This window comes from Thamnophis elegans, chromosome 3 (assembly GCF_009769535.1).
Source record: "Thamnophis elegans isolate rThaEle1 chromosome 3, rThaEle1.pri, whole genome shotgun sequence".
In the NCBI taxonomy this organism is placed as follows: domain Eukaryota; kingdom Metazoa; phylum Chordata; class Lepidosauria; order Squamata; family Colubridae; genus Thamnophis; species Thamnophis elegans.
This window is the reverse complement of record NC_045543.1, coordinates 51048427-51062611: the sequence shown is the minus strand read 5'-3', so window position 1 is coordinate 51062611 and position 14185 is coordinate 51048427. Positions and strand designations below refer to the sequence as shown.

The 14185-nt window shown below is 37.0% G+C and overlaps 1 protein-coding gene across 7 annotated transcripts in view; it reads left to right on the top strand.

The window, feature by feature from the left end:
• NRG1 (neuregulin 1) overlaps positions 1-14185 on the top strand; it is a 162685-nt gene that overhangs the window by 73956 nt on the left and 74544 nt on the right. The window contains exon 1 of one of the 7 annotated variants that reach the window (XM_032214211.1): positions 5222-6937. The exons of 4 other annotated variants lie outside the window; for them this stretch is intronic. In XM_032214211.1, coding sequence (XP_032070102.1) covers positions 6289-6937 — 649 coding nt within the window. In that variant the 5' untranslated portion in view covers positions 5222-6288. Of the gene's footprint in view, positions 1-5221; positions 6938-14185 lie in introns of those variants that run through there. 2 more of the 7 variants (XM_032214213.1, XM_032214212.1) reach the window with 2 other exon arrangements.

Here is a 14185-nt window from a genome sequence, read left to right as displayed (position 1 = left end):
CTCATAATTTTCTATATTATGTAATGTTGAACTAAGCCCTGAATGATATAATTTTCATATTGTGGAAGGAAGAACTGCTCCCCACTGATTCTTCACTTAACATATTTGTCTGTATTGCAGGTTGTAGTTAATATATGTAGCAATAAATAACAGGCATTTATTTATTTATTTATTTATATTGTGATATATAGAAAATGCATCAGACAGCGTTCCAAGTAATATTTCAATAAAATTTATAAACCTTGCCAACTCTAGAGCAAACTGCTAAAGAACTTTAAAAGAAGAAATAATAAATCATCATTTAAAATATATAACTGCATTTTAAAAATAGGTTAATTAAAGGTTGGAGGCTCATACAGAACAATTTCATTTACTCCATGAGCTGATTCAGACCCCCTCCCCCATTAATTAAGAAATTATTAGAAAGATAATAAATTAGTAATAATACTGGCCACCACATATGCATAAACATTAATTTCTACAGAGAGGGAATGAACTCATAGCAGATATGTAGCAATATACCTGCTAGCTATGCTTCCCTTTAGATTTTCTGAAATCCTCAATGGTTACAACCAGGCTGCAGGGAACTCTGGTTAATTGTACCATGGAAGATCAAAGAGCATGCATGCACAATCCACAGAAGCAACTTGGAGTAAGGACAAAACTCTTGTTTTCTGAAAATCAGCAAATAAGTGGGCTTTCACCTCGCCCTTTCTTGCCAAACAACTGATGTATATCAGAAGCCAAGGACAAAAAAAAAAAAAAACAACGATACTGATTTGCTGTGTGTATTTCCCATGGATGGCTGTGTTACAATAATAGCTGACTGCTGGAAATAAAACCAGGAAAGCAATCTAATCAAGCAAGGGAAATCTTTATGGGATATTACAAAAAGGAGGAGACTGAAAAAGGAAGGGGAAGAAATAGCATGAGAGCTGTATTTACCCCCTTGAGATAGTCATTGTCAGTCTGGGATGGTAAAATTCAATCTACCGTCCTTAATGCAAAAAGAAAATATATACTAAGAAAGTATCACCCTTGTTGCATGTTGATTAATAGCATTGTGGCAAACACTTATTTTACTGCAGGTTCTATGCTACTCATTCTGCAGATTGAATATACTATTCCTTGAAGTGATTTAGTTAGGTATTAAATAGTTTTTAATACCCTAACTAAGGAGCCTTAGTGGCACAGTGGTTGGAATGCAGTACTGCAGGCTAACTCTGCCCACAGTCTGGCGTTCAATCCTAACATGGCTGGAGACTGACTCAGCCTTCCAATCCTTGTGAGGTCAATAAAATGAGGACTCAAGATTGTTGGGGACAATATGCTGACATTGAAAATCAGTCAAAGAATGCTGTAAAAACCACTATGGAGCAGTATATTTTGCTATTTTCCTCCTTTCTGTATTTTCCTTTGTTTGGCTGGTTTCTTAATAAGCCCAGGAAAAAAAGGTATTTTTCTACATTTGAGATCCTAAAGCTATTAGCAGATAAAAATGATGATGGAAAGTTAACGTTTTGGTAATTTCCAGAGTACCTTCATATCGGATTCCAGTAAGATTTGGAGTGTATCAGGGGTGACCAGCATATTAGAAACCTTGTAAAGGATTGTTCCAAAGGTGCTTTTTTCAAGGGGCAATTGGACTTTATGGTTTTTCATGAAGATGTTTCATTTCTCATCCAAGAAGCTTCTGCAGCTGAAAAAGCTTCTTGGATGAGAAGTGAAACATCTTCAAAGAAAAAATAAAGTCCAGTTGGCTCTTTAAAAAAAGCACCTTTGAGACAATTATGGCCTAGATGACTGAGAATCTCCATAGACTTATAAAGGATTGTGTGAAGCTATGATTTGATGAAATATATTAGATATTCCATAAAACCTACCATGACATTATTTTGTACTAGATCCACTAAAAAGAAAAAGGAACTGCAAAGTATCCTAAGGGAGACAAGACTTTCTTTTTAATGTTGAAGATTTTTTTCACATTTTGTACTGTTATCAACTGTTACCCTGTAAAGTAATAACTTTATAGCTCCTTAACAGTTTGTTATGCCATGTCCATTTGATATTCTTGTGCAATCTATCTCTCAGTAGCTTAAAGTCACCCTTAATTTAAGTCACCCTTAGCTATTCCAGTTTTGAAGTATTGTTTTCCCTCTTCTTCCAAGCCAATGGTTTTCTAGGAATCTATAACTTGTCATTAATGGATTGTGTTCTACCCAGTTTCTATTGGTCTTTAGGTACATATACAGGTACAACCCTCCCCTTCAGACAGTGGAGATGGCCCTTTATGGCTGCAAGAGACAGCTGACACCTGACTTCTGAAGAGGCTTTTGTTCACATAATAATGCCTGCTTGGTGTTTTGTTTGAGGATTGTTTGAGGGTATTTCAATTAACCTGCACATTAGGAAAGTGCAAAGTAAGAAAGTTTGGCTTAAAATGTGAAAGTAAAATTTACAGGTAGTCCTCGGCTTACGACCACAATTGGGCTCCAAATTTCTGTTGCTAAGCAAGACAGTTGTAAGTGAGTTTTGTCCATTTTATCTTGCCATCATTGTTAAGTGAATCACTGCAGTTGTTAAATTAGTACATGGTTATTAAGTGAATCTGGCTTTCTCATTTCTTATTGGATCACAAAAAGTGATCACAAGGCCCCGGGACACTGCAGCCGTCATAAATATGAGCCATTGCCAGGCATCCAAATTTGGATCATGTGACCATGAGGATGCTGCAAAGGTTGTAACTGCGAAAAACAGTCATGTCACTATATGAACTGTTATAAGTTGAGAACAACCTGTGTTTATTTTAAGGTCAGGCATTACAAAAGGCAAAATTACAGTTTTGTGGTCTACCCAACCCTTGCAGTCTTATGTGGCAGATATTAGATTCTGATTATCACAGAAGATTATGGAGAACAGAAAACAAAGGGACTGCAAAGGAAGTAGATTTTTTAAAAACTATACCTTCCTTTTCAGCCATTTGAGCTGATGATATACGTAAAATAGAGAACAGTATTTTATTTACTTCTATTTCAAATAAAGTTGGTCTGAAAAGATAGAGAATGTGAAAGCTGGTATTATGCATGTGTTCAAAGACATCTGAAATGGATATGTTAAGACTCTTTGAGAATAAGATTGTGATTGATCACTGATCATGATTATATATATCACCTTAGAGAGTACAGGTATATTCCTGCAAGGATGTAATAGGAATAAAGATGGGAGTGAGCCATCACCTTCCTGTATTTTTAATGAGGTTTTTTCCCTCTTTTGGACTGGATCTTTGGCTAGAAAAGGCTTTTTTTTCTAGTTGCAAAAATGGCTGAATAGGGTAAACAAACAACAATCTCAGCAGATCTAGTAAAAGCTTTCACTGGAAAAAAAATCAAAAAGTCAAAATAGTCTTTAGTTTTCTGAAAAGGCATTCAGGCTTAAATACAGAATAATGCAGAATACTTCTCCACCCAATGAAACCTCTAGATCAGCATTTTTCAAACTTGGCAACTTTAAGATGAGTAGACTACAACTTATAGAATTCCTCAGCCAAAATGCAAAATTTACATATACTGCATATTCCCATCATGGCCTCAAATATTTGGGTTGGAAAACTTAAGCTTGTGAGAGGTCCTCCTTCAAGTTACCATCACCTGGGATGCAAGAATCCTGATAACCACTAGAGGGCAGCAAAATCCTAATTAGTGATTGCCAATATCTTTTCACTTCAGATATGGTAACCTCCTTTGAGTCAAGCGCAACTCCCAATAGCATTACACCCATATGATTTTCATAGCAGCAGTATAGAAACAATTTGTCTGCTGCCTTTGATGAGAGAGGTAGGTAAGTAGGAAAGTAGTTGTAAGGAATGTGAAATCTTTGGAGAATTAATAGAAACCATTGAACTTGTTCCATCAATAGAACTGCATACATTTTTTGCTGCCTCAGTTTTACTTGATCAGTTTTGATGTGTTTACTCCTATGAATAATTCTATACTCATTTTATGTTTACATATTTGAAAATCTCTGTTTTTACTGTTATTGATTAGTTTTTATTAATTTTAACAGAAGATATTTTACTCAATACTTCTGAACAACTAAGAGTGGATGAATGATTAAAATTAATGAGGCTACTCCACAGTGCCTTGAGGCCAGAGAAACTGATACAGTGCGTAATCTTGAAAAACTGTAGATTTTAAGGATTCAGAATATGTTCCATCACTATATATTGACACTTTGGACTGCACAACCTCCAAGGGAAATCTTGCTAACCCTTACACTGTGATATTCAGACTTCTGTTTTATATAGTAACGTTAAAAGCAGTTGAGTTGTATTTGGCAGATTGAATCTCACCAGGCTCAAGGTTGACTCAGCCTTCCAGCCTTCTGAGGTGGGTAAAATGAGGACCCAGATTGTTGGGGGCAATAGGCTGACTCTGTGAACCACTTACAGAGGGTTGTAAAGCACTGTGAAGCAGTATTTAAATATAAGGGCTATTGCTATTGAAATAGTTAAATTAAGGAATACAATTACAGGTTTTGGTAAATAATAAATTATCAAACACTGAATCCTGGTGATTTATATGGTCCATATCATTTTCTTATATACAATACAAAAGTGGATTGCCGTTGAAAATTATCATTTGACTATTTTTCATCGTGAAGTCAATATTTATATAATTTCTGCATTTGACCAGTCACGGTTATGTTTCTATGCAGATTTAAGTTCCTTTTATAGTTACTTTTGTATATTTTTCATTTATGGTATCAGTGTCCTTGAAAGTATTTATTTTGGAATTGGTAGCAGTTCATTAGTTAACAAGAAAATAATGCAGATTGAAGAAAGAAAATGAAGAAATGCTTTAAATTTGGTTCTCCTTTAAATACTTTCAGACAAAAAAATGAAATATTTGCAAAGCCAGATTGTTGTCCCACATAACAGTTTTTCCCATTGAAGGCTTTTGTGTGAAGCTCATTCAGTACTAATAAAGCAGGAGCCACAGTAATCATCATAGCAAAATCATAGATTGTTGATGTGAACATTCTGATTTAAGTGCAAGCTTTCTCAGATTGGATCATATGACCAAAAAGAAAAAAAAAACACTTCCAATTTAAAATGAGGATTATGTTCTCATCCTGTCCATTATGATTCTAACTTGCTGGATTGATAGGAAGGCAAACTTTATATCTAGGTAGCAGCAGAAAGCAATTGCAGCTGAGAGGCCTGCCATCCCCCTTGGGAAGGATCGGATATCCAACAGCCTCAGCCTGAGGTCCAGCCCATAAGGCTGTCACCTACAACCTTCTTCCCCGCCCCGTCCTCACTGCAGCTTTGTTAGATTTCTCTAATGGTTGGGAATCCTTTCGTGATCATACACTGGGAGGAAAAGGAAAAAAAGACCGCTCTCTGGCTCCTGCATGCCTCTTTTTGATTGTACGTCTCTATTCCATCTAATTGGATGAAATAGGAAGTCCCTGGCAGCCCTGTCTTGCTGGGTGTGCGGATTTAACTCAGGCCAGCCCTGCAGAGGGGTGGGGAAAGAGGAAAGAGAGCAGAAGGAAGGAAGGCACGGAAGAGAAAGAGTACTCTGGAGGGACGAAGAGGAGGAGGAGGAGTTGGTAAGGACGCAGAGCAGAGAGTCCCCATCCTTTTATTCCTTCCTCTATAATGATGATGCTGGGAATGATGCTCAGGAAGCAGGCACCTGCTGCTCTGTAATGATTCAGCCTCTTTCAACCAGCTCCTTTGCACAACAGGATGCTGTTGTTACTGTCTCTGCTGCTGCCATTGCCGCTGCTGCTGCTACCCTCCTTACTGGTTTTCCTTTGGCTTCTCCTGCATGACTCCAGCTGTGTTTTCCTCCTCCTGAGCAGCCCCCAGTCTCAGATGCTGAAGGTGAGAAGCCGGCTGTTCACTTTGGGCTGTTGTTGGTTCAGTTAACCAATTTTGTGGAGGAATTGAGCTTTCTGCTTTTCCTTGCCTTGTTTTGAAGAGCCGGGGATGGCTTGAGAAGAAACTAGGAATTTAAAATAAGAACCTTTGAAAAGTGGGAAGGGAGGAGGAAGCTTCACTATGAGAAGCTTCTTTTCTGAGAATTTCGAAGGTTTAGATTCTTTGGTGGTCTCTTTCTGTTGGATCATTTTTTCTGATGCTTGGACTCTATTTTTATGCCTGTGCTGTGATGCTGTAAGATTTCTGAAGCCGGCTTTCCTGTGAAAGGGGATGGACCCGAAACAAGCTTTATAATTAAGCGTTCTTGAGAAGAATTCCCCTTGGAAAATACAGGCTCAAAAATGTCGGAAGCTAGCCTGGAAAAAGCTCCACATCCTTCAACCCAGCTGAGTCCCACTGCATCCCTTGATGGGCTTCCTGGTGAAGAAGAGATGCCAGAGACTCAAAGGGAGGAAACCAGGATGCAGGGAATAGCAGGCCTTGCAGCTACTTGTTGTGTGTGCCTGGAGGCAGAGCGACTGACGGGTTGCCTTAATTCCGAAAAGATCTGCATCGTCCCAATCTTGGCTTGCCTGATCAGCCTCTGCCTCTGCATTGCTGGCCTTAAGTGGGTGTTTGTGGACAAGATTTTTGAATATGATTCTCCTACTCACCTTGATCCCAGTAGGGCTCGACAAGATCCGATTACCTCTATGGACCCTACTGCACTGTCTGCTTGGTTGCCATCTGCAGCGCAAACCTCCTACTTCCCCCTTCCCACCAATGAAGCCGCACAGGAGATCATGGAGCAACCCAGAGGCCCCATGGTAGTTACTTCTGAGATTGCCTCTAATCCATCTCCATATAACACTGTCCGAAATGATTATTTCTTGCCATCTTTGGTACCCTCGCTACCTCTGCCTAGCCTAAAACCTGAAGTGAAAAGACCCACCACTGCATCCCTGGTACAAGAAATTGAAACCAATATCCAAACAGCTGCACCAAAATCAGGTAAGTTCATATTTTATCCCCCGCCCACCCACTTCCTATGCCAGTTGGATCACAACACTTTGCATAAAGTACCATGATGAGTGAACATTTTTTCCTGATCATTAAAACTGATGATGGTTAGTGCAAATTATACTTTTAACTTATTCCTTTATGAAAGTTCACAAAAAGAATATGAGGGAAGTGAAACTTACTGTACCATTTGCCAAGTCACTTGACTTTACACGTCCATTACAGTGATTTTATTTTATCTGAGCTGAATTGTCAAATTTCTTTATTATTCAACCTCTGCGTATTTTGCATTCCTGACAAATTATCTGCCCCTTCACATAGCATATACATTTCTCCCTTAAAAGCAAGAATAAAATAAAAAGTACATTGCTCTGAATTTTAGCAATAATTCTAGGTTCTGATATTACAAGTTGTACAACCTTTATCAAGGATTGCTTCATTGTCATATGCAGTTCTACTTCATTGCTATATGCAGTTCTATTAATACCTCTTTTGCTGTGGAATTCATTAATATTGTTCATAGCTCTTTATTCTGGGTAAAAAAACAACAATAACTTGCTATATTCCACCCTGGAATCTTTTTTATGGCAAGAGCCTTGGAATGTATAGTATAGCAATGAAAACAAAGGTGCCTCTAAGCATGTACAGACTGTATTTCTCTTGACCTTGGCTACCAGTTTGGAATCAAAACGCAATGTATCTGACTTGGAGCATCTCATTTCTAGGCAATACTTGAGAAATGTAGGTCAGTGTGGCATTCAAAGAGAGAAAGGGAGTCCATATAATCAAGCTTTTTTCAGGATTGAAGGTATCTGAATAATTTAACTCAAAACACCCCCTCTTTGCTGATTGGCCAAATCTTGACCCATCACTTTAAATTAATAACTTTATCCCATTCGTCTTATGGTTCAAATCAGAAAAACAGAGAAAACATTTTTTTCACTAACATACCAAACTTGCAAGTAATGAAAATGTAATGGGATAATTTGATGTGCAGCCCTGAAAGAAAGTTAGCATTTATTTTTATCAAAATCATTTCTAACCTTTTGTATCTTTAATAGAATCACCTCCAATATTAGAGAACAAAAGTGCTGAGGTTTATTAAAATGCAAGTGTTGTGATAATGCAGTTCGTGCATGGTGTGTCTTGAATCAGAAAGCTGCTTTGAAGTGATTCATAATGTTTAAGAGGAACATGCAGTGAAGAACACTGCTAGTCCTTTGATGTATGTTCACTTTTGATGCAAGAATGTTCTCCCTCTTTTTTCCCTGGCCAAGCTGCTTTGTAGGTATTCCTTCTGAGAGCATGATGTATCAAAGATGCATCTTCTCTTCTGTGTAGATACATGTCTCATAAATTCTGTCATTAAAACAGTTTTGCCATTTCAAAAATCAGGTCTGCACAAGTTCTTGCAATTCTTCTGCTAGATTAATAACTTTAGGCTTATAGCTTTCATGTATGAATGACTTGAGTTATACAATTCAGAAATCCTATCACTTTCAGGAACGCTGTACGCATTTTCAGCAACTACAGTTTGGTTCTTGCCTAGTTATTATATTTCAGATGACAGAGTCTCACTGAGAGGAATTGAAGGTTATAACAATGCAGCTTCTTCATGTACTTTTTGCTTTGAGAATTAATTACTGAAGTATTGGCTGGAGCTCTACCTATCTTGAACTGATAACCTGTCAAATAAAGGATGGATCGCTGTATAGTAAAGATCAGCTAAGTAACTGTCATATATCAAGATTGCTTCAGACCATTTTTGCACACAACAGTGTCATCTTTTCTTCCTTCCAAATAACACTGCTGACAAATGGGTTATCATTAGCAGGAGAAAAAAAATTATTCCCAGAGGACCAGAAAATACCAAAGACCTATAAATACAAATTTTAAAATGCCTGGCCCACAACAGTCTGTAAACTGTTAAGGAATTTAGTTCTTTCAATATTATAAAATTAGGCCAAAATATGGCCTCTGCTTATACCCTAGTCACTGAATAAGTTTCTACAGGGAGAAAAAAGGAGTTATAACAGCTGGTTGGTTTTATTGGTAATGCAATTAACTCAGATATTTGCAGAATAAAGGAAGGAGGTGACTCCACATTAATTCCATAGAGAGATACCTTTGGTTATGTTTTCATTTGCATTTAAAATCAGTCTATCTTAAGTTTTGCAGCAATGAACATCTTTACATAAGAGAGAACAAGGTTACAAGTTAAAAAAAAACATAGGTTTGGCATAAAATGTAAAGAGGTAAGAGGTGACTTACAACCTAACCCTATCATAAATTAGAGGTTATATGTTATTGGAGCGGATTGTAGAAGAAATCAATTAGGTGGATTGTTGGAAGAGAGTGAAGCATATACATGTAAGGAAGCATTGAGCTTCGTTGCACTGTTCAAACTAAGTATAGTTCAAAGCCTGACAGGTCAATTTTGAAGCTGGATATTTTTTGTGTATGGCAGAATCTCATTTCCTTTCTCTCCAACTCAGCATATTCTGTTTGGGGTTGCATCTTTCAAGGTCATAGCCTGAGAAGAGCTAATTGATTCTTCTCTGAGCTGGAGTCAGAAAGAGAACATTCCTAGCAATTAGTTTCAAGCGATTGTCTACCTTTTTAGTACTAACATTTTGTCAATTTATCAGTAGGAACATAAATTTTCTTTATCTTTCTGATTTTGAAATAAATCTCATATTTCTTCTCCTGAAGTAAGATTTTTTTAAAAAAAAAATTACACATTTATAGGCATGGTATGTTCACGTGTCAATCGAATCTGTTATATTTTGCTATAATTATTTCAATAATCCTTTGTTGGTGTCATGAATACGAATCAAACAAGGTAGAAATATACTTCTCACAACTGTACAAAAGCAGCACAATTACTGTAATAGCTAATAGGTTGGATTATAGCAAATGTTTCTGTAATATTGTATATACATTGTATTATATATTGTAAATATTTTTTTTGCTACTGTGCTAAAGAAGTAAAGCTTTTTTATATTTTTTGTTGTTACTATGCTAAGGAAGTAAAGCTTTTTTATCTTTTGTTTGAACATACTTTTAACTGCTAGAGGAAGAGTCTGTGCTGCATTTTTCAGCAGAGATCATGCTTATCGTCCTCTAAAATAATAATAGCAAAAAAAAGGTGACCAAAATTGACTTATTGGCCAAAAAATAAGGTGACCATTACTGTCTTTGTTCTATTGTACAGCTTCATTACCTACATTTTTGTCTATTTATTGTTAACTCCTTGTATGTGGATAACAGATGAGACAAAAATGTTTAGAAGCATAAAGTAAAAGAGTCTGCATTCCTGAAAGCCACCAAGAACAGCTCAGAGCATCCTTAATGCCTAATCAACAGAAGGACATTAGGAGGCTTTTTTAAATGGTGGCTTTAGACCTACTTAAAGAAAATCCTAGCTGAATCTAAGCTTGCAAAATTTGGAGAATAGTAACTGCTTCTCAAACAGCCCTTTAGATATATATACCTGTTGTTTCTGGCCTACAACAGCAATATAACATCATAAATAAAAAGCACAATTTAAACAATATAGATTAGGTTCTTGAATTTATGGAAACAATATTTGCCTTGCAGAATTTTTTTCATTCACATGCAAACATGTGAGTTAAGACATCCTTAATAAATATGACTGCTATTGTGGTTTTTAATCAAAATGTATCTCTCTAAAAGGTATATTACATTGCAATCAATTTTGGTAATTTTTTAAAAATGTTTTTAGGGGAATAACTGCAGTTGTTAAGAAGGTATTAAGTAAATCTGTGTCAGGGTTCTGACTGATGCCCTAATTAAATCATGAGCCTCAAGCCAAGCTTCAAAAGAAATCCAGTTATTTACTAGGAGCTTCATATCTGCACAAACCAAGTAAAGACAACTCTGACCATACTTAATTCGCACCTTGGCTCTGACTCTGTTTTCCCCTCCCCCCAAGGTGTGTCATCCCCAACTAAGCAATTCCGCAGGTTGTAGAAGTCGCTCCGGCCAATGTGGGTTTGCGTGGAGATGATCTTGACGTTGTCAGCTGAAATGTGCTTTGTTTTGACTGAAATGCAAGTTCCTTGATACAGCTGCGAGGCTCATTTCCCCATCCCCTGCCTTTGGCAACTCAAGAGGTCTGGAATGCGTCGCGAGTTGACAATCTGGTTTTCCCATTGATTTTGCATGCCAGAAGGTCACAAAACATCGATCACATGACCCTGGGCTGCTGCAACTGTAATAAATATGAGCCAGTTGCCAAGCATCTGAATTTTGATCACATGACCAAGGGGATGCTGCAACAGTCATAAATGTGAATAAGTCACTTTTTTCTCTGCTGTTGTAACTTCAAACAGTCCACTAAACAAAAGGTTGTGAGTCAAGGACTACCTAATTTCTCATCCCTGTCCTCCCATTTCAGTTGGTTGTTATCTGAATCCTCTTTTCACATTCTAGTGGCTGTTACTCAAAATACTCATATATTGCTGTTGTGATTGATAATCATATTTAGAGAGATATTAAATACATTTCTTTCAACAGATCAGAGTGATTTAGATGAATAGTTTAGAAGGGAAACAGCTTCCTGCGGGCCTCATCAGTTCCCCATACTTTTTTTGTCACTAAAATAATTTCTTAAAAGCTTTACATTATAATATTAGAATGAAACTCTTTTTTAATTTCATATGATATAAAAGAAGATATCATTACTGCATAAAATTCACAAAAACATGTATCAAAGTATATGACACCAATACAATCAATTGTTTTTAAAATGTACAATACAAATCATGAATAAATTATGAATAAAATTAGGCATCATTTCTTTTTAACAGATTTTGCCCCTTGCTGCTATTGGCTGATTTAGATAACAACCACTAAAATACGAAAGAGGCCAATGAATGACACTGATAATCTTTACAATTAGTCTACAAAATAGCCAGTGTTATTTGTTCTCATTTGATATAATAATTGTTGTTGTTGTTGCTATTGTTGTTATTCATTTGATACAGCATTTGATATAAGGGTTTTCCCCCTTATTCTGCTATCTATCTGGCAGTCCTACTCCCTCAAAAGAGGCAACCCAATCATAAATATACAAATATATGAATTATTTTGATAAAATATCTTATTAGTTGATGAGGTATATTATAATAAAAAATACTTAAAGATATATATATAATCCAGAATAGACAACTAGATTTGCTGATGCAATTTAAAATTTACAGCAGCAAAATCACTTAGCTTTAGAATTTCTAAAGCAAATAACATTTCACTAAACTGAAATGAGAATAGTGTAAAATAATTTACCTGTTCTGCCCTGGCAGTTTAGACATGAAGTCAAAATGCTAAATAAGCTATATCACTCTGCAAGAATTAGGAAAATAAATGAATTTAACTATGTACACAATATATAAACCATAGCTACAGAAAAACTTCAACTTCCACATTTCAACAATGTGATTCAATTTTTCAAGACTGCACATGTGCTTAAAAATTTTAATATTAGTGTTTTCACAACCACTTATTAAACTCACACATTAGCAAAAGTAATCCAAAGTGTCACACACACATACACAATATGTTACTATTTCCCCATGTAAAGATTGATAATATTTGTCTTCAACTATAGCATGGGATGGTGTAATATTGCTACATTTGTCCTTCGAACATTGCATATATTCAATTTGTGAATTACCGTATATACTCGAGTATAGGCCGACCCGAATATAAGCCGAGGCACCTAATTTTACCACAAAAAACTGGAAAAGTTATTGACTCGAGTATAAGCCTAGGGTGGGAAATGCAGCAGCTACCGGTAAATTTCAAAAATAAAAATAGATACCAATAATGTTTTTGAATATTTATTTCAAAGAAAAACAGTAAACTAGCGGTGTATTCAATGAAATACTTCACTCACCTCATGATGCTGATGTCCCGCTGTGATGATAATGTCCCGTGCAGCCGCGGGAGCGATGTCCCGCCTCCTATGACACACGGCACAGTGATTCCTATCATTGGATCACTGTACCAGAGGAGGTGGGACATCGCTATGTGGCTGCTTGCCATAACAAGGAGGATGTGCGACATCGTTGCAGAGCGGCAGGAGGGGGAGGAAGGGGAATCGTAAGACAGCCCTGCATTACATTAGAACGTGAGGGGGGGATGGTGCGGTGCGCGCTGCGCGGCAAACTGACACAGAGGGAGGGGAAACTCACAGGGGCACTGGGCCATTCACGAGTGTCACCCAGTGGCATGGCCCCGCCCCTTTTTCTCCTCCATTTCAAATTTTTCACTGACTCGAGTATAAGCCGAGGCGGCTTTTTTCAGCCCAAAAAGTGGGCTGAAAAACTAGGCTTATACTCGAGTATATACAGTAGTCAATATTATAAGAACAACAGTGAAAACAAAAATCAGGAATTGGTGCACAGTAGTTGGCAACAAGACAACATTTTTTCTTCCAAGAGGTTATGGCTCAAGTTGCTGTGTAGTAGAGCATTTGTTCTGCAGTGTGCAATTCAAAAGATATAAATGGAAACTTTTTTATCATTTGCACTCTTGCTAATGGAAATGCAATAGATTTTGTTGCAGAAACCTAACCCTGAATCAATATTGATGCAATGCAATGAAGCAGCTGGTTCAGCAATGAAGCACCTTTAATACAGAACCTGCATTATAGCTAAGCAGTTTCAGAGGCCATGGTCAGTTTGGAATAGCAGTATACGACTGAAGTAGATATTGCCCGTTGTATTTTCTTTAAGACATACTGGATATCAGTGGGGCACCAAGACTCTTCATTGTTCTGTTAATCATCAAGACTTTTCCTGAAAGGAATTTTTATTTTTAGCATAGCGACAGGAATGATGAAATTTGAGATACAATATCTGATTAAAGCAGAACTGGGCATTTTATGGCCCCCTTGGCTGTCCCTGTCCAGCCTCATGAAATCAACCAGAATTTTGAAATCAAATGTAAATAAGTGCACTGCAGGGGACAGGAAGTGAAGTTGTCATGCACTCCTTCAGGCTCTTGAGAGACTCAATCTTGACCCTTACAAAAAGAAATATAGCTGAATGTGGTTGGCAGTCCCAAAGAATTAGATTTTGCGTGCACTCTCTATCTTGTGTACACACACACACACACACACACACAAACTCACACATTGTGAATATAGATTTCAGTATGAAAGAGGGTTTTCTACCCTTCTCTCTTTTGAGCCCTGTCTAAGCTTTGTGTGATGCT